The 25,853-nt window shown below is 44.7% G+C and overlaps 1 protein-coding gene across 1 annotated transcript; it reads left to right on the forward strand.

Moving 5' to 3' along the window:
- The first annotated feature begins 8,191 nt into the window (after window positions 1-8,191).
- LOC111847588 (hepatocyte nuclear factor 6-like) lies at window positions 8,192-25,003 on the forward strand. The gene is made up of 2 exons (XM_023818920.2): window positions 8,192-9,480; window positions 24,711-25,003. Exons 1-2 carry the CDS (start codon window positions 8,451-8,453, stop codon window positions 25,001-25,003), a joined length of 1,323 nt encoding a protein of 440 aa, XP_023674688.1. The 5' UTR covers window positions 8,192-8,450.
- The last annotated feature ends 850 nt before the right edge of the window (window positions 25,004-25,853 follow it).

Consider the following 25,853-nt stretch of genomic DNA (forward strand, 5'->3'; position numbering starts at 1 on the left):
ACATACTTATTTCAATGAAAAAATAAATTTACATTCGGCGCTGATTACAGGAAGTGAAGTTTTATTAAAGCAAAATTAGACAATATAACAAGCAGGTAAGTCATTGTTTCATTCCGATTATTATGCCCATTGTTTAAAAGTATTTTTCATAGAAATATTATTAACGTCATCGGTATAACAATAATAATAATAATAATGATAATAATAATAATAATAATAATAATAATGTTACCCGTGTTATTGGTGCTGTAATGTTCTTAATTATGATGCCGACTCATGGGAATTCCGGTAGGTCGTACGGAAATACTTCGAAGTTCTTGTAAATTATTAATAAAATTGATTGAAAACTTTCATGAGGAGGTCTATAATAAAAGGGCATTTAATTGCATTTATCCAGGTCAGTAAGTATGCTTACGGATAACTGTACATGTAGGCCTCCAGCTACCACACAAAAAGATCATTAAAAAGTCATAAGTCATGCGGCAACTGAACATATTTATTTGTAATTTTTAACAGATTTTAAACATCATGATCATGTTACTAAAAAACGTCTTACGAAAATAAAACAATTTCATTGGACACTAGGGCTACAGCGTCATGACTTAAAAATAAGTTAACGAGGTCACAGAAACTAAAAAACCAAATAATTCGATTCCATCTGTACATGTGTCTTTAGAAGATAACTTACAAATATAAGAAACAAGTTTATTCATTCAAACACGTCTGCCGTTTGTCTGCATGCGTATTAAAATAAAACAGATCATTTGAACTTTTTGTTAGAGGATGGTTACAGATATTGCTTCGCGAATTGAAATGAACTCTCATTTTTATAGTAACATTTACTCACTTATCGGGTTTTTGGGTCAGATGACTGTGGCGCAATTTAAAAAAACAAAACCGTTATCACATGACCAAAGCTTTAACCCAAAAAATGGAAAGCAACTATGGAGTAACGAGGAAATTATTGCACACTTGTGAATCGTAATTACTTGCATACAATGTACATAATTAAACGGTCAGCTTAATCAAACCTATAATTACATGCATTCATGCATGATTATATTAATTATTTTATTGGGAATCCAAAACTCAGTTATGGTCATCTTAATATCTTAAACCTAATATATTTCTAAAAGGAAAATTATCGCAGTGGCCGTGTCACCTAGGGGCAAAGACTTGTGGAAATTTGTTGAAATCAAAAACTGCCCGGTCAATCGACAATTGATTTACTTCTGAGCGACGCGGGGTGGAGTTTGATAAACGCAGGGAGCGCGCAGTACTCCTTTACACTTACGATCCGCCGGGGGGACGCGATCAAACGAAGCGAATGGCAGCTACGCTCTTTCAGGCATGGCCTGCACCGAGCCATCTCACAGACTTAAAACGGAGTCGACAAAACCCCGCCAGGGCTGAATGTACTCGGGTAGAGACACACACATTTAAATGTGCACTGGAGGGGGTAGCCAGTCTTGTTCAATAGCTTTATGCATTAAGATATGATGTAGTTCCACAATCGGGACTCATGCAGAGCCACTAAATCATTTACGGAAGGTTCATCAAACACTCCAGACTCTGCTCTCCTATTCTTTTTCACATAAAACCCAGCATCAAGCAATCTTTCCGTCTATCCGCCGGTGCTCTATCCTGCTGACTTACTGCTGGGGCCTGATCAATGGGACATCACTAAACACAGGTACTTAACTTTTTCCAATAGACTCTTTCAAGTAAATATACTTTAGAATACATTAACGCCGTGGAGGCCACGTGAAGATTAGTCCGTCTCACAGGCAGGACTGGCCTTCTGGGCGCGCACAGGAGAGCAGGCCCTCCGGTACCGCATCGCGCACGCCGAAAAGTACCAGCTTCTTTGCATTTATAATTCATCTTTAACAACAAAGCCGAGCGGCGAGTAAAAAGCAGCCTTTAACCATTTAAAACGAAGATCGATCTCTACGCCAGCGAAACAGTGGACAAAATGCACATTAACGCTTTGATTTTTGAGGTGAAAACACCCTAAAGTAAAAATAACTCGAAGCCACAATATTGAAACTCAATTTTTGAAAAGAGGCACGACTCACGCTGCTCTTCAGCATGGGTAAATATATAATTTTAATACTAATCCCATATGGGCCGCATACGACATTCACATGTATTATTTACGTTAATTTAGTAACTCGGTGTGAACGTAAAACTCAGGATCTTAAGATTGTCATGTCTTTGGTTCTCTCTTCGCCGTTCTCTCACCGGCCCAACAACCCTAACTTAGTAAAGGGCTCACCAGGCAGCTACAGCCAGGGCCATCGCTAAAGATTTTGAGCCCCATGAAAGCATATCATACTGGCCCCCCAGTCCAGACCAATCCAGTTATTTCACATTTTCTATGGCCCCTGTCAATCCGGGCCCCTTGGAATCGTCCTAACCCTCCATGACGGCGCCACTGGCTACAACAACCGGATCTAATGCGAGCAGCGTCCCGGTAACGTAACGCAATGGCGTTGCGTAAGACAACCCCCCCCCCCCCCCAACACAAATATAAAAATGCTATGTAATTCGATCTTGTGGTGTTTTCAAATATGAACTAAATCGATCCAGTAATAGAAGCGCTCCCTATAGTCCAGGGGTGCGTTTCCCAGAGTAATGTTAAGAACTTCGTTGTCTAGTACCTAAGATCAGTCGTTAATTAGCGAGTGTTTCTCGATTCCCTCCGTAACTAAAGTAGTTAGTAATCGTGCTCGTACGTTTCCGAGTGCTCCGACCTACTCATTCTTTACGCCGTTCTTTATTTGAACTTTTGCCTGCTATCCTGTCACGGAGACACAGATCGGCCAAAATAGATGACAAAAACACAATGACACTCTTTTTAGGGCAATGAAATACAAAAAAATTATAATAATATATACTATAAACTAGTGCAAACGAGATTCGTTGTTGTAACACCTGTAGGTTATACAGTTTGAGTAGCCTACATAACGGCTGTGCACCTTTCAAAATTAACTTGAGAATGACCTTGAAAATCAGTTCATAAAATTTTGAAAACACGGTGCAGAATCACAATTCTAATTTGAATATAAAGAAGTAAAATGTAATCGATTTAACATAAATTCATCTACATAGTATTGGTGCAGCTGTAACGATACGGCTTAATATTTCAATAGGAATTAACAGCATGTTAACATAAACAGCATTCACTTAATCCCCCCCATGCGATCACGAATATTTACGGCAGCAAGAAGTACTCGCCCGCCATGCCGCCCTGCTCGAGCAAAAAGTCCTTATATTTCACTGTTAATCGGAATGCCACACTCGCCTACAGAATAAATAATTTTGTGTACCATGGTGGAAGAACACTTCACACAGTCATAAAAGTAACCCTATCCATCTGACAATCCAGCAACACTCGCGAAAAAGCCACTGCAGACTCCTCACAAATGGTAACACACATAAACAGGAAGCCCAGTTGCTTGTCTAAATGTTGGTTTGCGGGTGGACATGAACTCATTGGACCATCTCAGTAATGAGCAATTCATAGAGACATACAGGTTGGCCTGAAATGAAACAACGAGCCTCCTTGGTCTGGTGCAGTATAAACTGAAATGACGAAAACAGTGGAATTTTGCCCTCAGTGCACCGTGCAGCTTCCGGCAGCTCTGCTTCTACGCCACTGGATTCCTGCAGACCCACAAATGCGCATGACCTCAGCAAGGCTGCAGTGTCCTGCATCTGTACATGCATTGATTACATTTCTGTTAAACCGTGCACACAACGCCATACAATGTCCAGTAGGAGGGGATGTCTTACATGACACTAAGATTGGTTTGCATGCCACTCCAGGCAAACCCGGCACTGTAGTTGCAGTGGATGGGACCTTAACCCTCGAATCCCACCTGCACCTGTCGAAAATGGTTTCTGGCACTAGGCCTAAATGTCCAGGTGATATGCAGCCATCAAGGCTATTTTACAGACATTGTCACCAAGTGGCCTGGGAGGTCACATGATGCTTATATCTGGTCCAGCTTTGGAGTGTCAGATGGCAAAGGATGGTGTGTTTGCTGGTGGCTGGTTATTAGGAGACATCAGTCAACCTCTTAAGAAATACCTGCTGACTGCAGTGTTGAATCCCCAAACCGTGGCTGAGGAGGTATCACACTGCACCCCAAAGAACAGACAGCGCTGTAGAGGGGGCTTTGGGCATGTGGAGGTGATTCTGGTGCCTACACAAGTCCTCGGGAGCTTTGAGATTTCCCCGTAATTGCGATTGTGCTGTTCTTGTTGTGTATAGTAAGCAGCACAACATTTCAGTAATCATTTCATTAAAATAAATTGTTGGCCACCCCTTCAAAACGTTGTTTTAATGCTTCTTTTGAGAAGTGCTACTTCCTTTTCCTATTGCCGTTCGCCACTGTCTTTTTTACAAGGAAGCAACACATTTTGAGACAATTTCTATATTTTCAACAAATATGTTATTTTTTTGGTCTTAATTATGGTTGCTTTGGTGTGTTTTATTGATTTTCTAATTAGTGTATATATTAATCTTACATTTGCATATGTCTGTTGTGACAATCATATAACATATTTCACCACTGAAATAAGTGGAATCGATATTCCTGTTATCGACAGTCTGCTTGACTGGGGAGGAGCCAACAAAGTACTTCTTAAAGTTTGTTAGTTAATTCTGGAGTAACTAAGGGTTTTGGGAAACACTCGCAGATCTCATTCGTTCTTCATGTACGTCGTTCGTTATCTTGCTTCGTTATTTGCTAAGATCGATCGCTTTCGCAAAACGCACCACAGAACAGTAGACGGCAATTTAAGTTCTTTACACAAAAAAGTTACAACCGAACAGATGCAGAAGTGTTTAATCCCACCAGCCTGCTTATTTTGGGGAACTGTTATGGGGATGTGCTTTAAATCTGAATTTGGTGTGTGTGTGTGTGTGTGTGTGTGTGTGTGTGTGTGTTTTACACTTTCATTTGCCTACATTCTAGATGTATCTAGTATAAACTTCCGCAGTTCCAATAGTGCACAGCTATTGCGCAATTCTGAGATATACATTGTTTTACACTTTTATTTGCCTACGTTGTAGATGTATCTTGTATAAACTTCCGCAGTTTCAATAGTGCGCAGCTATTGCGCATTTCTGAGATATACACTGTTAGTCCAAAGTAAGGCATTTAGGTTCTGGGAACTGGCAGCCGAGAACACGAACGACGGCCGTCAACATCCAGTGGCCGTCGGTAGCTTCCGTAGGTTCGTTTTTGACCCCTTTACATTGCGGAGCTGACGGATACGCTGTTGGCCACAGTAATTCATTTCCGATAGTGCTGGCTATCTGTGAATCAATATGGGGACATTAACCCAAGCGGAAAACCGTTGTTACCCCTATTGGCACGATTTTTTGTTTGCAATTTTAAAGCCAGGCACCGTCGTCAGACTTTATTTCGAAATACTTTAGAATTATTGGTTACGCTTATGTAAATAATTAATAAAATATATTGTGGAAAAAGCACGATTTGCATTTAGTTTACTACACTATTATTAAAAACAGCGCTTATATGGAACAAGTAGGCCTGTTTGTTTCATTACAGACTGATTTAGTGCTGCATGTCATGTGAGCTTTTAAAATAAATATTTTCAATAGTTAAGCACCAGATAGGACAGTTTTGGGGAAGGGTAGTTTAAATAATGAACTCCTGGTGCATCCTGCGATCATAACATGTCGGGAAGCAGTTTTCTTGTAACTATAAATAACGTTTATGCATAAAAATTCTTTGCAAACTATATTTGCAAGCTTACCGTTATAAATTACATGTCATTAAACAGTATATTTGGTTATAAAAATATATGTTGCAGTCTTTAATGTTTACTCTGTGTTTGCCTGTATATGTAAAACTACGAATTCGACACTGTTTGCATGACATCATGAGGGCTATAAAACAATGCGCCGCGGGGTTAGTAACCTGTCATTAATTATTTTCACTATTAGGCCTATTATTAATCTCGCTAAAATGATCCATAACAACTAGCCTAAGGAAATATACTTTTATTTTATAACATATTTCGCACGTGTAAAAACCGTGTGAAAAAATAACTGAATTATGTTTTTATAGTATTGTAATGTGGTATAATATAAACATTGTTTACAGTAAGAACGACGAAGGCGTTAAACACTAAAACGGAATTTTGTTAGTCAATAAGTAATCCAGTGTATTAATAATAATAATAATAATTGTTGTTGTTGTTGTTATTATTATTGGCTATGTTGAAGCAGCGCGCCGGAAGTCCGCGCTGTGTCAGGTAAGCAGACACCTGCAAAGAGCCATCCCTTCAGGCTCAAACTTCTGCGTTTTTTTATTTCAGAGTTTCTGACCTGTCAAGCGGTCTCGTTAAAGCTCTTGCCCCATGACGTTACCCCAGGTCAGAAAACCTAATTAATCAGTGTCAATCAATACATTGATCGGCTTTATTTATCGATGGTGACGGGGGAGGGGGGTGGCCAGGCCAGTCGCGCGAGACGTCGGGGCTCATCGGGTGTCGACGTGGGTTCTGGCGTTTAGGAAGAGGAGAGTCTTTATGCATGTGCAGTAAGTCGTCAGCAATGGGATTAGGGTATTTTTAATCTAAAATTCATAAGATGTAAGGAGTTTTTTTTTTTAGAAATTAGCATATGCAACCGAGTAAAACCTGAAAGAGTCGAACATGAAAATACCCGACAGGTGTAAGTAAGCAAATGTCTTGACATGCACCGTTAAATCCCAAAACAGACATCACTTTACGGCCTATACCCATGCCGTAAATAACAGACGTAGTCCCTTCTTCAGTTTGGACCACTTATTTAATTATTTAACAGATAGTTCAATACCTTCAAATGATCTTCAGAAAAATATAAACATTACATTTTTGAGGCGCTCGCAGTACATGGGCCTAATTACAAATCAGCTCATGTTAAATATCTACGCTTAACAAAGAAGATGAATCCATGTGTAAAGATTTGGGGTAAAACGCTTTATGATTGATTTGTCTAACCATTAATTATATGACCTGTTTTTAGTTAATTTGCTAATAACAATATAAAAATAATATTAATATTAAAATAAATATAAAACATAAACTTTTAGAATTACGAGTATTAATATTAGGCTGATATTAAATTATTAAAATAGAATATTAAGTCTTTTAATGTTACATTAATAGATTCAATCAAAATGGCTAAATCAAAAATGCAAATAATTTGCAAAAAATGTTAAATCCATCTGTTGATACGAAATGCCGTCGCTTGTCACACGGTTGCCAGCCGCGGGCGCGTGACGAGGGCGAAAGAGCGGCCGCTATGTTGAAGGCGCAGATGAGTAAATGATCGTGATTGGGCGGTGGCGCGCAGAATGGGCAACAAGCTATATAAGATGACATTTGCTACCATCAGACTATAGAAAACGGCACAAATGCATATTTTTTTTCAAGTACTACTAAGAGACATCAATGTACTGACTAAGAACGTAAACTGAAAATAAAAACTTGACATAAAAAATTGACAACCCCGCGCCATCTGTATCTCCGGATACCCAAATGCGAAAATTCACACATTGTGAAAGAACTATCACAAACATTCGAACTAGCGATTTGAACTCATCAAAATATACTCAGAAATATATATCACTCGTGTCCTTGATTCAATAGCAGTTGTGTCAACACGAATGAACCACCATTATATTGCAGAGGTAGTGAACTGCTTGTATGCCTCACTTCATGTCATTTAAGAATTATGTTGTATATGATATATGATTATTGTATGCGACATGACCCGGTGTTTTATTTTCTCGTATACTTTAAATTACAGTTGTTCACGTACAACAACACACGACAGAAACACTTTTGTCATTTTTTAGTGCAGTTCATGACATGTCTACGGCTCAGATTTATTAAAGATGATTTTTTTTCCCCCAATCCTACCTGGAAATTCACGCTTGGGGTGTCCATTCTGCCCGTTTTTAAAATGTCTTTTTCAAAGCAGGCGCCGTTTTGTGGGTCAAACATGCAGCAAAGGCCATTCGCGTGGCGTCCAGGTGACGTCAGGTGATTTAAAAGCCGCGGCAGCGCGCATATAGGCTCAGGAGCGCGTACGCTCACCGACACTGGAGCAGCAGCGGTTCCCAGTAGCAGCGCTGTTTCACGGCGGATGAGACACTCACAAACACGCACGCTTACCGCACATCGCGCCGGACGTACGTGTAGTACACGGGGGAGAGCGATTTTTCTCACGGACGGAACGGAATCGGCTCGGCGGACCATGCTGGATTGACTGCGGGGTGGCAACTGAAAATCAATGGATTGGCTTTGAAATCGTTAGAAATTTATCGCTGGAGAGGGGGAGTGCGCGCCGGTCTTTGTGTGTGAGTGAGAGAGGAGCGAGAGACGGGGGAGGGCGGGTGGTGGAAATAAAGATTCGTTCGGCGATGGAACTTACGATGGAAAACATCGGCAACATACACGGCGTCCCTCACTCCCAGACAGGCGACTTGATGAGCTCCCCTCACGGGCGGCAGTCCTCAGCGTCGCATCGGAACTTGGTCACGCACGGGCGACCGGCCATGGTGTCCAGCATGGCTTCGATCCTGGAGGGTGCCGGGGAATACCGCGCAGAACACGCGCTCTCCAGCCACCTGCACCCAGCCATGACCATGCCGTGCGAATCCGGGATGAGCCTGAGCAACACGTACACCACGCTGACCCCCCTGCAGCACCTGCCGCCGATCTCCACCGTCTCCGAGAAGTTCCACCACCACCCGCACCCACACCCACACCATCACCCTGCGCACCAGCGGCTCGCCACGGGCAACGTCAGCGGCAGCTTCACCCTCATGCGGGATGACAGGGGTCTGGCACCCATGGGCAACCTGTACGGGCATTATCCCAAGGACATGTCCGGCATGGGCCAGCCGCTGTCCCCGCTCTCCAACGGCCTTGGCTCGCTGCACAACTCCCAGCAGACGCTCTCCGCTTACGGTCCCGGCGCCCACCTCTCCAATGACAAGATGCTGTCACCAGCAAGCTTCGAGCCCCACGCCTCCATGCTGTCGCGCAGCGAGGAGCACCTGGCCCGTGGCCTTGGGGGGCACCCGCCCACCATGATGTCCAACCTGAACGGCATGCACCCCCACCTGCACTCACAGGCTAACGGCTCCATGCTGGGCGAGAGGGAGCGGCAGGTGACGGGCGGTGGCCAGGGTGGAGGGTCGGGCCAGGTGGAGGAGATAAACACCAAGGAGGTGGCGCAGCGCATCACGGCCGAGCTGAAGCGCTACAGCATCCCTCAGGCCATCTTCGCCCAGAGGATTCTGTGCCGCTCTCAGGGCACCCTGTCCGACCTGCTGCGCAATCCCAAACCGTGGAGTAAACTCAAGTCCGGCCGCGAGACCTTCCGCCGGATGTGGAAATGGCTGCAGGAACCAGAATTTCAGCGCATGTCGGCTCTCAGGTTGGCGGGTAAGTGGGGTCAGTAGCCAGGTCTTTTAATGAAAGATATGTAAAGCAAGGATTGATGGGGGGCATCGATGGGGGGGGGGGGGCATGAGAGTGTGGATGCGTGTGCCCGTGTCCCTCTGACACCGTCTCCCGTAAATGCAGGCATGTCCGCAGCCTGGGGCCTATGGATGAGCTGCACTCTGTCTAGTTTTTGTCTCTGTGGTCTGCTGGTGCTCAGGTCAGGCTGATCTCGCCAAGCGAACGGGCAACAGCTTCAGATTTAGAGGGAAGAGCAGTTTTTAGGGAAAAATGTGAAAAGGACAAGATGACCACTGTATCAATTAACAGCTTAGTACAACCGTGATGAGGATAACAATAATCTGACGCTATGGATAGTACTATAGGCATACTACTACTACTATTACAATAATAATTATTATTATTATTTATTATTGTCGTCGTTGTTGTTGTTGATGTCATTGTTGTTATAATAATGTCATAATAATAATTATTATTATCATTATTATTATTAATAATAATAATAATAATAATAATATGCATGCAGGCAAAGCCACTGGTCTATATTGAGCATTTAACTAACGATTTTCTGTCATGTATGGTACCCCGCGTGGTCTCCCCATGGGTGAGGAAATCTCTTTTATTACGCTGTACAAGCTTCATTCTAAAGGTCATATTTGTGTTTCAGACACGTCCGCCTTCCCTCCCCCCCCCCCCCTTCCGTGGTCCCTAACATCTCATATCTCCTCGGCCTGACGCAAACAAGTCAAGCCGGTGGTGGTGAAAGCGCGTCGGGGGCCGCGTGACCTCCCAGCGGGTCGATGGCGGAGTTCCCCCGCTCCCCCTTTAAAAGTAGTACCAATCAATACTTCGGATTCAGATCTGAAAGACAGCCACCCACACTTATTTCTCCTGCTTTTAATTTAAGCCCCTACCCCAGCCCCGCTTCCTCTATTAAATTAGTTTAGAGCTTTTCTAATTACCGATTTCACGAAGCATGTTAAAAAGCATCCCGGTTCATATAGGGCTACAGAAATCAGAATATACGTTACACTACATTATGAAATAAATGTCATTTCAATTTTCGCAGTTTTTGTATTTATACTGTAACCCGTATATGAATAATATTATATAATATTTATGATAGATTTATAGAATAACGTTGCGTAGCCAAATGTAGGACTATGTAATGCCGGGCAAATATCTAAATGTAAAATATTTTATTTGTTATATCGTTCAATGTCAAATACCAATTTGAACATTGATACTATCAATTTTAACGTGTAGAGATAAGTCGATTAATTTAACGCCAGTGTAACTTTTATTTGCTAGTTATGAATAGTTATTATTGCGCATCAGCGCGTTTATTGTTGATCTGGTGTTTATATTTGTTTAAAAGCCATGAGGATTAAAGCAGAATAAACCAATTTTATGGTCCGAACAGCAAATAAAAATTACGCAGGTAAAGAAAAATAAATGTTTCCAAATAATGAGCTTGTTTAATGCGAATTTCGGGTAAAATCGAATTAAGTTTAAAATAAGAATTTAGTGTAAAGGATTTAAAGTTAACTATATTTTAAGGGTATTAAAGACGCTGTGCCATATAGTGGAAAATGAAATCGTTAAACGGACTATATATTTTGGTAATGGTTTATTTTAAATACAGTGTTATAAAATTTTTAACAGTATCGATTAGTAATGTAGATGAGAAGGAAATACTATCCGTATATAAACAGCATAAACATTTATGACTAATTAAACATTAGAATTCATTTATCTGTCACTGATAATATCTATGCTGACTTTTGACAGGCGAGGATTCATAAGACGATACGCTGGTGTTATGACGTGTCATCAATTGTTAATAAAGCGACGGGAACTATCTGGGAGCTGATACGCACCGTGGTCGGTTAATGAATCAATAGCTACGGAAATCGGAGTTTTTCCCAAGTCCCAGTGCGGGACTGAACATGGGCGCAAGTGACAACAGAAACGAAAGGCGACTTATTCCTTAACCGTCGCAAGTCCTATACATACACACAATTATATAATTAAGGGATATCGCCGAACGGAATAAAAATACAGTAAGAAATGTCAAGTAAGGGATAAGAGATTAATGCAGCACTTTTGGCTATGCATGAAATAATACAGACTTCGGTTTTAGGTGAAGGTAGCCTAATACAAATGCAGCAGAATCCTAGCGGTCCAGGTAGGCCGCTTAAAATGCCACCCATTAAAACTTCACGTATTATTTTAATAGCCTTCGTTTTGTTGAAAGGTTTAATTAACCAGGTATTCTGGCATATTTTAGTCGCAGTCAATGCTCTATTGAAAGGTGCTTAATGGAATGTAAACTGCTCTTTTCACCTTTACAGGGACTCTGGTAAATAAAGATTTAAACATTTAAACACAATTGTCCTCTTTAAATAGTACCGCTTTTAAACCCCCGTATCCTCCGTGCCACGATAAAAAGGCAATTCACCTCTCGTTGTTCAGAATAGTAAACGACTCCTGAAATAAAATGTGCGAGCCGGCGGTCATGCTGTCGGAAGCTTTAAATGTTTATATTTCAAGATGCGTTTAAATAATTGGTGCGGTTCACGCGCAGTTTCATTACATCTTGAAATGAGGGTGAAAACATCTACAACCTACAATACAAAGCATCCTCCTTATTTATAGAAACGGCCATATCACCTAATAATTATATATTAGCGTGGTCTTGACAGACTCTTGATTGGCAAATAATCAATAGTCCACCCTTAGGCCCTGCATGATTTTTTCGTAGTCCAATGGCTGGACTGACGTGAGAATTATCATTTGCTGTCTGCTGAAACTACGCTGAAGAAAATGCACATTTAGGTTACACTCTCCGTATTCAAATTGCATTACTATACATGCGCATATCTAGGTTACGGGTGGGGGTTGTGTTCCAAAAGGGGGTCCGCGCTACTCGCCCGAATACCTAAATCGATATATTCAAATTGCAATTCTGAATTCATCACAGTAACGCAGATCAATTCATTTGCCTCCCTTGGTAATTTAGAAATCGCACCAAAACGCAGCTTTGCAAGATACTGAACTGCACACGGCACTGGAGCTGCAGGGAATGCGACGGTCATTGTGCAATAAGCGCATGAAATGTCTCGCACTTACAGGGTCATTCACGGCGTGCAGACAGTGGGATGGGAATAGTGGGGGTCGGCCTGCTCGGGCCTGGGGTTGGGGGACCTCGAGCGAATTAATCACCTGTGCCAAATGAATTCATTAGTCATGTTGATGCGGGGGAATTACTTGCTGCGGGAAGGGAGCGGGTCAGAGGACTAGCCGTTGTAACTCGTGTTCACTATGCGGGTCACGCCTCCCAGGTGAATTGCTTTACGTCTCATTTAAGAGAACCGACAGGTAATCGCACTCGCATCCTGATTTTAGAAGAAGCTGGCCGGGAGACACCTATCGTCATAATCCGCGCAGGGGAATGCGGAAATGTCAGAGAGGCGTATTAAAATCGGCTAGTTCAAATTTGGAAGAAACACACACACATATATATATATGCAGCAAAAATTACTGTTCTCTGACAAGTGTCGCTAATGAATTGTGAACATTTGTTTTTAAACAAGAATATATCGGCAGATGAGCCAATTTTTATTAAACCATGTTTTTGCGGGTTTAATTCTATTTCTGTGACATGTTTGTAATTTTCACTTTAACGCTCTTGATATTTATACTGATGGGTTTTCTAAAATATTAGCATTTGCGACCTTGGAGGACAGGCGTCATGCCTGCGATACAGGCACCAGCGAAAACAGCCGAACTGTCGTTCGCTTAACACGGCGCTCCTTCTTAAGGACGGCTGTTTGACAGAATTAATCCCTGGTCAACCTGCCCAAAACAAACCTATTGAATGGTAATCGCTTATTCATACACGACATATCGCGACCGGAAGCAGGGAGCCGGAATGAACAGGTGTGCGAGGCTCGGCTGGAGGCAAGAATCCTGCGGAAAGCGGATGGTGGTGGATTTAGGTGGTGGTGGTGGTGGTGGTGGTGGTGGGGGGGGGGGGGGAGAAAAGATTGTATTATAACTGGAAAATCATTCATCCCGCATCTGTGTTGAATTCCACACTCTATCTCAATGTATTTGGTGGGTTCAATAAAGCAGTGATCAATAAGGATGGCCATTTCATCTATCAATTATTCCGCTCTGGCGCTCTCACCGACAGACCCCTCTCTCTCAGGGGGGCTGGGTCTGGCAATAGGGAAATAGAATGAGAGGTCCTAAAGTGGTAAAGTCCACCTCCATATCAGACAAAACTTGTCCACAGGATCCACCCTCCATTACCATAATCACCCCCAATATACCCTCTGTGCCAATAAGGATCTTGTTTCACCTAAAGTGCCAAGACAGAAAGGATCAAAGACTGGCAAGGGCATCACAGAGCACACACACACAAACACAAGCATGAAATTCACACACATCCACATGCTGGATCTCAGTCCAACATAAACCAACTATGACTTGAAAACAAGCCAAACAAATTGCATTTATAATGAATGTAGCACAGGGGGCTATGATGAAATGGGAGGATATTAACACCTGAGTCCAGAATGCAGCACAATTACAGCCAAAAATGTGATTACAAACCCTAACTGCTGACAGAGGACCTTGGGGAAGGAAAGGAATGCTGAGTGTGTGTGTGTGTGTGTGTGTGGTAGGCCAGAGTCAAGCTGCAGCCCCTCAGCTCTAAAGCTCTCCTTGACACCCAGGAGCTGCTCACCCCCCAGACACACCCAGTCAACATAAATTCACAGTCATCCCCACCATTAGCGCATAACAGGCTGTTAGCCAGCAAGCTAAATCCTCAGCAGAGCACAGCAGCAGGTTTTACCCTTTATGGTTCCGACTCTCCGGCCCGCCTTCACACCAAGTCACGCAAACTAAACAAGGTGACCGTGAGTGTTACTGAAAAGAGTTACATTTAGTTGTATTTTTATTCAATCAATGTTTCGATTATTGTCATTGCGTCATGCCTAAAAGAGATTTAAAAACAGTATCTGAGATGGAGACGCTGGAACAGGATACACACAAAAAATATCATTCTGTATGCAGACATTGCTGTTCATGTAAACAGGAAATGAGTAAAACAGCCAGGCTCACAGCACACTATTCACAGAAAGACAAACGTAAACAGGAAGTGTCCCATGACAAAGAGAGGCCAGACAGCAGCATGACTGGGCAGAGGGAGGATTGGGCCTCAGTGAGCGGGTGGATCGGGGCTCTCCGTTCTGCAGCAAATGTTTGAGGACGTGCAAAGGCTGCATACACAGTAGGGGGCCGAGTTCAGGGTTCGAGAGGACTGCATTAAACTGAGATGTCATCGCTTACAGAGCTCTGCTTTACCTCCTCAATTGGGGCTCTGTGCAGATAATCGTGGCCAAAAAGGGACGCAGTCATACGCACTTCCACCGGTCTGGATCTTTGACACCCTGGAGACTAAAATGTCTGCAGCATACTGGGCTGGAAAAGGGACCCGAGGACGGGTACTGGACTCCAGTCCGTGTCCCTTAGGAGGGGGACCTCAATACAGGGAAGAGGAATCAGTGGGGTGGGTTTGGGACAGATCACATGACGAGAGCAGTCGGACAAGGTGAAGATGCAGTGCGTCAGAGATTTCGGTAAAAATCAGGGGAATTTAGGTTTGATTTTAACAAGACGCAGGTGCAGGGAGGCTGCTGGAGTGATCAATATGCACTTTAATAATTGATAAGCAGATTGGGGGAGCAGGCTGCAGAAACAGACTCTACTTTGTAATCTGGAAAGAGGGTGTCACAGTGGGAGAGAGGGCAAGATGGGCTGCCATCTGCCCCCCAAATGCCCCCTCGAACCCAGGCACGTGGGTGGTGTGATGTTAGGCCTTTGCTGCCCTATGGGGTCTGACTTCCAGAGGCCGCTGTGACTGTGCCAGTCAGGTGCCGTGGGCTGGCATGTGGATAGTCCCCCCCCCCCCCCCCCCCCGCTGAATGCTCACCCCCCCTCCCCATCCCATATGTGTGCAGGTGCAGGAGTGGGTTACATGCCTGCTCCTTTGCTGTACGTGGTTAAAGCTGGAACGACTCGCTCTGAATCTGTATTGATTTCGTTTCCCTTGGCCTCTCCCTCCGTCTCAGAAACAGCACCCCCCCCCCCCTCCCACCCAGCAATTCCAATGGCCTAGTCGTCCACTATACCTCCCCCCCCCCCCCAACCGCACACACACACACACACACATACACACACGTGCAGGCCGAACACACAAAGTCTGGCACCCCCTCGGTCCAGCCGCAGCCAGACAAAAGCTACAAGGCTCGGTCCTCCTCGCCTCCCGGTAAAACCAGCCCCGAAGGTCCTGCACGTGACACACGTGTCTAGCGGGTATTGATCCCGGTGAGAATACAGGGGCCGAATAAACGGAGATTACCGCCCATTTTTCCATAGCCGGAGAGACCGGGAAGTGATTATATACGAGACAAGAAGCGCTGGAGAATAAAATCACAGACGTTGTGACACCCGTTTGTATATCTATTTCTATAGCCCCCCCCCCCAAAACAAAACAACAGGCACATAGGCACAACATCTGACTTATGTGAAAACATAAATGGTCCGGTGGGCAGTCTATTCTCCGTCATCCCAATCTTCTTTTCGTACTATATGTCAGGACAATACAAGCACGGATCGATGCTATCAAAATTATTTTCCCTAGACCCGCTCCACTATGCCTGGGACGTGGAGCCTTTCACCATTAAAGCTGTCCCAGCGTGCTGGGAAAAAAATAGCCTTTACTTCCGCCAGGACGGTATTACAAACACAAAAAAGCACAAAACAAATGCTATACAATTTCTGTAGTTTCCAGTGCATATTAATGGTTATCTTTTAACATTTCAACGTTATGAAACCAATTGTGATTCTGTCGAGTGTTGGCTTAATCATTTAATAGATCGTGCAATTGCAGAGCACGGAATTTTCTGGCCTGTAAGAGGATTTCACATGTCATGCAATGTCATTACGCGCAAAGCTTAGCCTCTGCCGGGGACGCTTTGTGTCCCTTAACCGCATCGTCTTTTCTGTATTCCACACCACTTCCTGTGCAGATTAAACCACTAACGAGTGTTACTTTGTAACTGGATTCGCTGGAATTTAACCGACACATTTGACACACACTGGAAATGATCGGGTTAAGTTGCTGAATCCCAGGACTTTCCCGAAATAACGGGTCCCCACGTGCACCTCGCTCTTATTCCTCTGTCCACTGATGGCCTCTGTTGCACCATTGACCAAAAAACGAGAAACATTTACGTAATGGTATCAATTGCTTGCATTTGGTTAAAAGCTTAAGCCCTAATCACGTGCTTGTATGTCCGCCCTGGTAACCCTGCGCCGGAGCCCGCCCGGGCTGTAAATCTTCTCCGACTGCGGGCGTTGAAACGCCGCTTGTCTCCTCGCCTCCTTCCTGGTCCGTATCTGGCAGGTCATCGCTTATTACGGGTCCGATAATGGCTTGTTTAATGGTTGATGTAGGAAGGCTACAGGCGTGCGACCGCTTCAGAGCGACACGCAGCCAGGAGTGGGCGGGGGGGGGGCGGGGGCGGGGGTGAACATCTCCTTTAGCACAGACCCAACACTCCCTGTACCAGCCGTGTTCCGTTCGTGCCAGCTTTGGAACTGTGGATTTATATATATGACGCGAAAGATTAAATGATACATTGCAAAGGAAAATGTAAATAACGCAAAATGGTCCATTTAAAACACAAAGACAAAAAAAATAAAATCTGTTAAATGTATCGCACACATGCATATTTATTATTATTATTATTATTATTATTATTATTATAATTATAGTGATAACCGTGGCGACCCTTCATGCGGTAATAGGCCTATTTATCCACAGAGGGACCTGTTTCTTCCCTCTTCCCTTAAATCACAGTCGCAGTTCCCGGCAGTAGGCGCAGCAGTGGGGGCATCAAATGTCTGTTTTGGCGCCTTTTGTTCTGGTGCAAACATAAAAAATACGTCGAACCCTCAAAAATTGTGAAACTGAAGACATTCATGCATGGTTGCCGGTATGGACTGATATTACCTTCCTTTCCCGCACGACTCAAAAATAAAACCAAAATATTGTCCGTCTCAGTCTCTCGTAGAGATCGTAAGAGTAATTGTAGGAGTGTATGCGTAAAAATAAACACCTTATTGAACACTATCGTACTGAATAACACAAACGGATATTTAGAGCATTCACCAGGTCAGTATTAAGAAAACAAACAGCATTAAAACCTCGATTAAATAACATAAATTGAATGAATATTTCTGTCGAAGCAGTAGAATCTCTCCTTTCTTCTAAGCGAATTTCTATTTTAATGTGAGTTTACATGGCGGGTTTCAGTACACTTTTGAAAACAGGATCCTCCTGATCCGTTTAACTGAACCCTGTTATTAACAAAGATCGTTATAAAACTGAACTAGCTTGTTAATTTCACACCTTGTAACCCAGTAGGCCTCCTTTACACTGCAAAAAGACGGTGCGTTTGTAAAAAAGAAAAAAAATCGGAATAGCACCTCCACTGCAAGATACCGGAGAGTTTTAAAAGTACAAGCTTCTTGGAGTAACATTTTAATAGCAGTGCTCCTTGTTTACAATGCCTGTTTTCAAATTACAACCTAGGCACGTTAAAGGGCAAATAAAAATAATTAAATCCCAGCAACTGCAGGCAGGGATAGGAAAGCACAGCGCATCCTGTTATTAACTTTAATTGTAATACACAGCGCGACATAAACTTGAATATACCCAGGCGACAGGCAGATCCGCATCTGGCGAAAAATATCAGCATACGCGAGCTTAGTGTCCGTCTCCATACACGCGAAAAAAAAAAGGTTTACTGTGTGGTGATCGATCGCGGTGAAATCTCTGCTTTGGGCTACATTTTACAAAGTCACCGAAAATATTACAAGGTAATACTCAATTTAATTAACCATGCGAAATATCCTGCAGGTCACCTTATAGATCATATAGTAAGCATTCATCAAAACAAATGCTGCTGGAAATAAAGACTTAAGACAGCGTGACGAGTTCTCAATCACAGGCACTGAAAACGACGGCAGACGTGTGGGTATTTTTCTGACTAAAAGTGCAAGGGAGAGATGCGCCACGAATTAACATTAAATTTCTAATTAGCACATGCCAATATTGACTTCATATTAAGACGCATTTCCCCTTCTGCTCCTTATTCCGCGTTTCTGCCCCAACTTGAAATGGGAGCCGCGGCCAGGCGCCCAGTTCTAAGCTCGCCGTACGGTTTATCTTTTTAATCACCTACTAGTCGTTAGTTAATGCCTGCGCGTTAAAAGTCTTCAGAGACTTTCAGGATGAAGGTAGTAGAAAATAACGGTTTTCACTTTGCCGTCCCAAACATGGTAAACACCTGTTAACTTAGACCTACTTAATGAGGGGACTACAAAAATACCACAACAGATCATCTATAGGTTTTCTACAGCAGAGGCGTGCGTTAACGTTAAATGCAGCTCTCAGCGTTATTGAAAACAATCCAAACTCCAGAGCAATCTCGGTGAATAATGAACATTTGTAGTCAGTATTCATAGTAGTTGTGTTGTTAGTAATGCGGATCATTAGGGCGAAGTAACGGATTTATGGCCGCGCTGAGTACTAACACCGGTGCCTGCTGTACATTTGCATTAAAACCTTTCATAAAAATTAATCTTAGCGGCTGGGAAAACGTGTCACATAGGCTACCAGCCATCAGAATGTGCTGGGGATAATTAAAGCCGGACACAGTAGTCGTGTAAACTTTTATTGTAGTTCTAAAATTATGCTGACTTCCGATGTTGCCTGTTATTGAGGGGTGTTTTAAATAAAAGCTGATTTAAAGGTTAACTGATTTAAAGAAAGCCTTCGCCTCGGCCCCCTGTGCCTAAGTGCGTCTGTGTGTGCGTGCCTATCAATTTGTGCTCATTAACCGAAGGGGTGGCCGGCAAGAGTGGCTGACATGCTTTGTTTCTTACCCGCAGTAGCCCGGCCTGTGCGGGAGAGGGTACGTTGTGCCGCACCAGATATCAGATCGCCCCCGCATCGGCGCATCGATCACGGGCAGACCGGTCGGCTGCGCGGCGCGGTTAGTTATCGATTCCCGCCCCCTTTCTAATTTCTCCCGTGTCAGACCAGGCGGCGCACACACCTCCGGCTTGAGCGTCGAGGCAGTTTTCACACGCTCAAAAAAATCCGGAATTAATAACTCATTAATTCCAACTAGAAGATAAACTGCGTTTGCAAAAAACGCTGCGGCCCCGCGTTTTGTCTGACAAAAATACATTTTGTTACGAACATTCACACATGCGACACTGTGCAATTAGGAAACGACTCTTAAGATGCGAAAAACAACAGTTATTTGTTAAATCTTATCAACTAAGGCATTTGGATTTTTGTTCTGTTTCCTTAGGTATTTTCCCTTACTATCATAATTGTGTTAAAAATCAACAATGTGAACGGAGGTGAATTTGAACTGGGATTCTTAACTGGGATTATGCCTAAAGCCAGTTTCTTTCTTCAGGGGGACACATCGCCTCATCCGAGCCCTATGGTGTGTGAGGACTGACAGAGAGATGTTTTTGCACGTGCCAGTGAAAAAGAAAGTTCCAGAGCAAAGAACGATAATGAATCATATACGGAACTCATGAGCTCATAGGTCTCAAACACTAGCCCTGTTCACACTGAGACTCTCCAAGTCTGTCCACATCTATCCAGACTAACACACTCCAAATACATTCTCTCCATACTGTCTCTGCACATCTGCCCACATTGTGACTCCCTGTCTTACACCATGCATGCACTCTGAGATTCTCCATGTTTGTCCACACTGTGACTCCACATCTGTCACTGCTGTGATGCTCCAGAGTACGTGCTGTGACTCTCCACCTCCATCACCACCCTACATACCAGATGCAGCCCATTAAAAACCCATCCTTTGATCCCCAGCTGTCCGGTTTCCTTTATTATTCACGTCCTTGCAAAGACGTTGATTATACAGATATATTTTATTCAATGTGTAACTACCCCGTAATGAACTTTTCCAGACTGTGATAAGTCTGCATTTAGTTTAAACAAGATCCTCCATCTCAGGCAAGATAAACAGGAATTTAGAAACGGCAAATGCTTCTGCTAACATAGAAGGGATGTTTATAATATATTTACCGCTGACAAAGACCCAAAAAGCCAATGGCTGCTTTCATAGGATCACTGTTAAGGTTCTGGGTCTCACTTGCCGCTCGATCCCTGAGCCCCAACCATGTTGTCCAAGGCTCCAGAAATGAAATAATGCTTTATTTGCCTTTTATTTATTTATAATCTGAGGGCTGGCAACATAATTTTCCCCACAGCCTGGCAGGGCACAGCAGACATCTCCTGTTACCCACCGCTGTGCCAGCTCAGTGTCCCAGCTCACTGTTGCCCTCTGTCATCTCTGTGTAACAATGGGCTCCCCTGAAAATAAATCCTAGTATTTCCTTCTGCTCTGGTGGTGAGCAATGATCTGTTTACTTTACTTGAGGGGCTACAGTTGGGCACTGCAGCAGAACCACAGAGAATGCAGCACAGAGACCAGGCAGTAAAGATAGACCTCAGCACAGATACCAGGCAGTAAAGACAGACCTCAGCACAGATACCAGGCAGTAAAGACAGACCTCAGCACAGTGAACTGGCAGTAAAGACAGACCTCAGCACAGTGAACTGGCAGTAAAGACAGACCTCAGCACAGTGATCTGGCAGTAAAGACAGACCTCAGCACAGTGATCTGGCAGTAAAGACAGACCTCAGCACAGAGATCAGGCTAAGGACACACCTCACATTCACTGCATGATCTCTAACGATGCACCAAACACTCCACATGGTCTCTAATGATGTTCTTGAACGCCTGAGGTCCTCAAGGACGAAAAAGGCACGGCTGTGTCGGGGGAGTAGTGAAACGCCTGGAAGCTGCCTAGATGCAGGGAAACAGACGATATGTATTAAATTATCACTATATTAGCAGCAATTCTCCCTCATTACATTAAGGAGCGCCGAGTGGAGGGGAGTACTTACTCTGAGCCAGCTTGGCATGCTGCTGCACACCGAATTGAATAAATGTTCCACAAAATGGTTTTAAAGTGCAGGTCAATCGATAGCAGGACTATCAATCTGTAAGCAAATTAAAACGACTGGGGGAAAAAAAACCCAGCAACAACAATGACAAAACAAAGGAGCCGACCAGGAGGCTGTGAGATGTACGGAGGACCCAGGTGTCTGTGTGTGATGGCAGCGCTGTACTGGGGACCTTAAGCAAGGTTATCACTCCAGTTGGGGCAGGTGCGCAGGGGATGCCACGTAATCAAAGCAGGGGTTAGAAATGAACAGGATCAGAGATAACTTGCTTCATTTTCTTTGCTAAAGATGCATGGATTGGTGGAAAGTCAAATAGCAGGAGCAGGGCTTGTGATACAAAGCAGTAAATCTTTAACACGTCAGGTTAAAGGGCTTAAATCTCTGAAAATGATCCAGTCTCTCATCTTATTCATACAGGTCCTGTTGGTTCTGTTCAGCATGTCCTTGGGGCAGATCTGCGGTGTTGGGTCCGGTCCCTTGTCGACCAGAGATGTGTTCCGCAAAGCAGGATTTCTCAGTTAGCTGGGTTAATTCACTCATGATTATCCAATAAGAGTTTAGGTAAGGAGCATTGCTATTGGACAATCGTGACTTCTAGCTTAATGTAACCCAACTAACTGAAAAGTCCTGCTCTTGTGGAACACCCCTCAGGAGTGGGCGTGGGTGGGGCTGAGTTGAACGGAGTCAGGCTGGGGAAACTGATCCGTTCTGAGTACTGAGTCATTATGAGTACTGAGTCGTTCTGAGTACCGAGTAGTCGTACTCACTGAGCCACATGCACCATAACAACCATTGATTGGAACCCATGAGCAAACCTCCGGAATTAGGCTCAGAGCCTGGCAAGTTATGGGGCCAAGGTTTGGAATCTGACTGCCATTCCTTATTCGATGTCTGAAACAGATTGAAGGAATAGGCCCTCAAAACCAGACTTCCAAACAGACCTTTTGATTGATTGCGACCAGAAAGGATGCACGCATTCTCAATCAACACAAGAATAACGAAAATACGACAAAGAAATAGCAGCCAGAATCAGAGAGAGAAATCGACATCTGTTTATTTTGGAGGTATTTAATGTTAACATGGGAATTCTTATCTGAAGAGGGACATGTTGGTCTGAGCAGGGTTTCCGTCACTGGCTGGTGTCTGCGATCGGCATGTGCATGCCTGTGTGCCGCGTGGCCATGCTCCGCGGCCTCTGCTGGCGCACTAAAAGCTGCAATGATCGATTTTTTCCCCCCTCTCCCTCTCCCCCACTCCCTCCTGCTTTCCGCGGTACACGTGGTTCAGTAATCAGGGCCCCCATCCCCAGCCGGTCGATCGCTATTGATCGTGCGCTTCGGGAGACGAAGGCGTTGGGGTGACACCCGTAGGCGAATAGTGGAAGTGCAGTGCGAGTAAAAATAAGACAAGGATGTGGAACAGTGGGAACGACACACATTATTAGAGAGGCATTTCAAAATTAACCGTCGCCCATAACGCAACAGGAGAATTTTAAACACGCCAGCTGTTTGGTCAAAGCATGCTGGCCTTCACAATATTCTCCCATTGATTCTCTTTCTGTGATCTACAGGAAACACAGAAAATACTTTCACATATTTTCTGTCATCGAGGTATCTTTAAAAACTAGCCTGTGTCGCTGCAGGGGTAATGGGCAGTACGAAGGACTTAGGTTAGTCTTGAATTGGTACCGAGGACTTGGGATCAGTTCTGAATAAGTATTGAAGACTCCGAATCAGTTCTGAATTAGTATTGAATTCTCAGATTCAGTCCTGAATGAGTATTGAGTTTTCAGAACCTTGTGTTTGACCAGCTCTCCTAGATCCCCCCAGAAAGTGAGTCAAAGGTGCCAAAAACAGGCACCATTACATCAATACACAGTTTTGAATACACAGAGTCTGCTGGAAATCCTACAGACACACACAACACACGCTACTGCTGTTTGGCTATGAACATGCATCAGCTTCATACATGACCCAGGCGTGCTTTGCTTCTGTGTGCTGCACTCTCCATACGTGTGGAATGTAGGGGGTGGATATGAAAATTATGGATGTGTGGAGTAGGCGGGGGGGGGGGGGGGGCTATCATGGAGGCAGCGGTAAACAGATTTGACTATGGGGGGTGGGTGGAGGGATCGATGGGCTCTGGCATGCTGTAATTATCCACATGGCAACAGCACCCCCCCGCCCCCCAGCATCAGGCAGCCCAGCAGCCGCATGCTGAGAGATGGGGGGGGGGGGAGGTTTGACAGACGGAGAGAAGGATGGAGAGAAAGGGAAAGAGTCACATTAGAGTGAGCGATGGGCACGGAGAGGAACAAAGGCAGGGTTTGAGGGCAGCATGTGCAGGCCGGTGTCTTCAGCACACACACCTCCGCTGCTCTGCCTTTCAGTCCACGATGCTCTTAAACCGAGGTTCATTCACGCATCAGTTCACCTCCTCGCTGTGCCTGTCCTTACACTGGCCCCCCATTCCCTCTCTTCATCTCTCCCTTAATCTATCTCTCTCGTTCCCTCTCTTAGGAGCTAAACACAAGCGGGAGCATGGATAGTGATATTAAACGCGATTTGGTGTTAATCTGCCAACCAGGGCTAGAACCCAAACGAACCTTTGATGACACTGACCCTATCTGACGTTCCCAAAATTTCGGGCCACTCCCAGAGCCCACTTCCCTAGTGTATGGCTCCCTCTACCCCCACTCTCTCTCATTCCCAATTACAGATCATGTAGGTGGGTGGTCTGCACCCCCCTCCCCCATGCAGTCTCCACCTCTTCTTTTAGCCCATCCCTGACCCTCATCAGAAGGTGGGAATCAAAGACAGCACTCTGTATCTACTCACATGATAGACAAGGGCCCCCTAAAGGTGGGGAAGGCTTTACAAAGATGAAATCAAATAAATACAAGCACAAGACGTGTCCTGTCTCTCTCCTCAAAAGGAGGGCTCTTCTGGTACATCATTAAGCGTACCTTTCCTTAACTTGTGCCTTGTGGGGTGTTGACCATAAACCTTGCCCTGTAACTGGCTAACGGACACTCTCCATTCTCTATACTGCCCAGCTTGCAAGCGGAAGGAGCAGGACCAGCACAAGGACCGCAGCCTGGGGCCCAAGAAGCAGCGGCTGGTCTTCACGGACCTGCAGCGGCGCACGCTCATCGCCATCTTCAAGGAGAACAAGCGGCCCTCCAAGGAAATGCAGATCACCATCTCCCAGCAGCTGGGCCTGGAACTCAACACCGTCAGCAATTTCTTCATGAACGCCCGGCGTCGCTGCGTGGACCGCTGGCAGGACGAGCACAGCGCTAGCCCCGCCCAGCCCGGCACCTCCGCTCCCACCTTCTCCAAAGCCTGAGGGTGGGTGCGGAGGGGGCGGGGCTGTGACAGGGACATGGGGCAGAGCCCCGCCCAGGCTCCTGGAGACCTCTCAGCATGCTTCACTGTGGTTTCTCAGTTCTCAGTAATGGACTGTTAGGAAACAAGCAAATGCAACAAAACCATGAGCAGATCACACCCCCTCGTGCGCTTAGGTTCAGCTCAAACCCTCTGCTTCTGACATCACCATAGTCTCTGGCCATCTCCTACCCTCATCGCCAACCGCACACGACCATCAGGCGCTCGTTGTGACATTGTTATGTGAGGGTACCCAAAAACAATTGAAAATGTGACCAATGATCAAGGTGGACCTCAGACTGAAGGTGAACTGCAGGTGAAGTAAACCAACAACCGAAACACACTCCTCCCAAGCAGCAGAACAAAAGGTGCACTGATCAACGCAGAAACAGGATGGATCAGTTCATGACAGTGGAGAGTAAAACGAACCTCCTCCTCAACCTAGTCGGCGTATATGTTTTTTTTTTATAACATCCGTTTCTCTTTCTGATCAGAGATTTAATCCCGAGACATCATAACTGGCTATGCCCTGCACGATGACGAGACGGTTAGAAAAAAAGATGCCAATGGTCAGTTCTATACAAACAGTGCCACCTGCCGAGCCGAAACGAGAAGTGCCGCAGCCTTTCTGGACTGAGAGCGAGACTACCCAACTCACCGTGTGTGCCAACTCAAGGGTACCTCCTTATGTATGCTCCGGGAGCTGGGTTACACACTACCGCAAAAACCACGATTTGATGCCGACATATAAACCACGACTTGATATGCTACATCTTGTTCAAACTAAAACTCAGCAGGCACCGCATCGTGCT

Source organism: Paramormyrops kingsleyae, chromosome 21, assembly GCF_048594095.1.
Source record: "Paramormyrops kingsleyae isolate MSU_618 chromosome 21, PKINGS_0.4, whole genome shotgun sequence".
NCBI lineage: Eukaryota > Metazoa > Chordata > Actinopteri > Osteoglossiformes > Mormyridae > Paramormyrops > Paramormyrops kingsleyae.

What these genes read in the sequence shown, in the direction of transcription:
- LOC111847588 (XM_023818920.2), top strand. Translation starts at nt 8,451, where the DNA reads ATGGAACTTACGATGGAAAACATCGGCAACATACACGGCGTCCCTCAC. An exon ending in GTCGGCTCTCAGGTTGGCGG is followed by an intron (nt 9,481 to 24,710) that starts GTAAGTGGGGTC and finishes TATACTGCCCAG; the next exon opens with CTTGCAAGCGGAAGGAGCAG.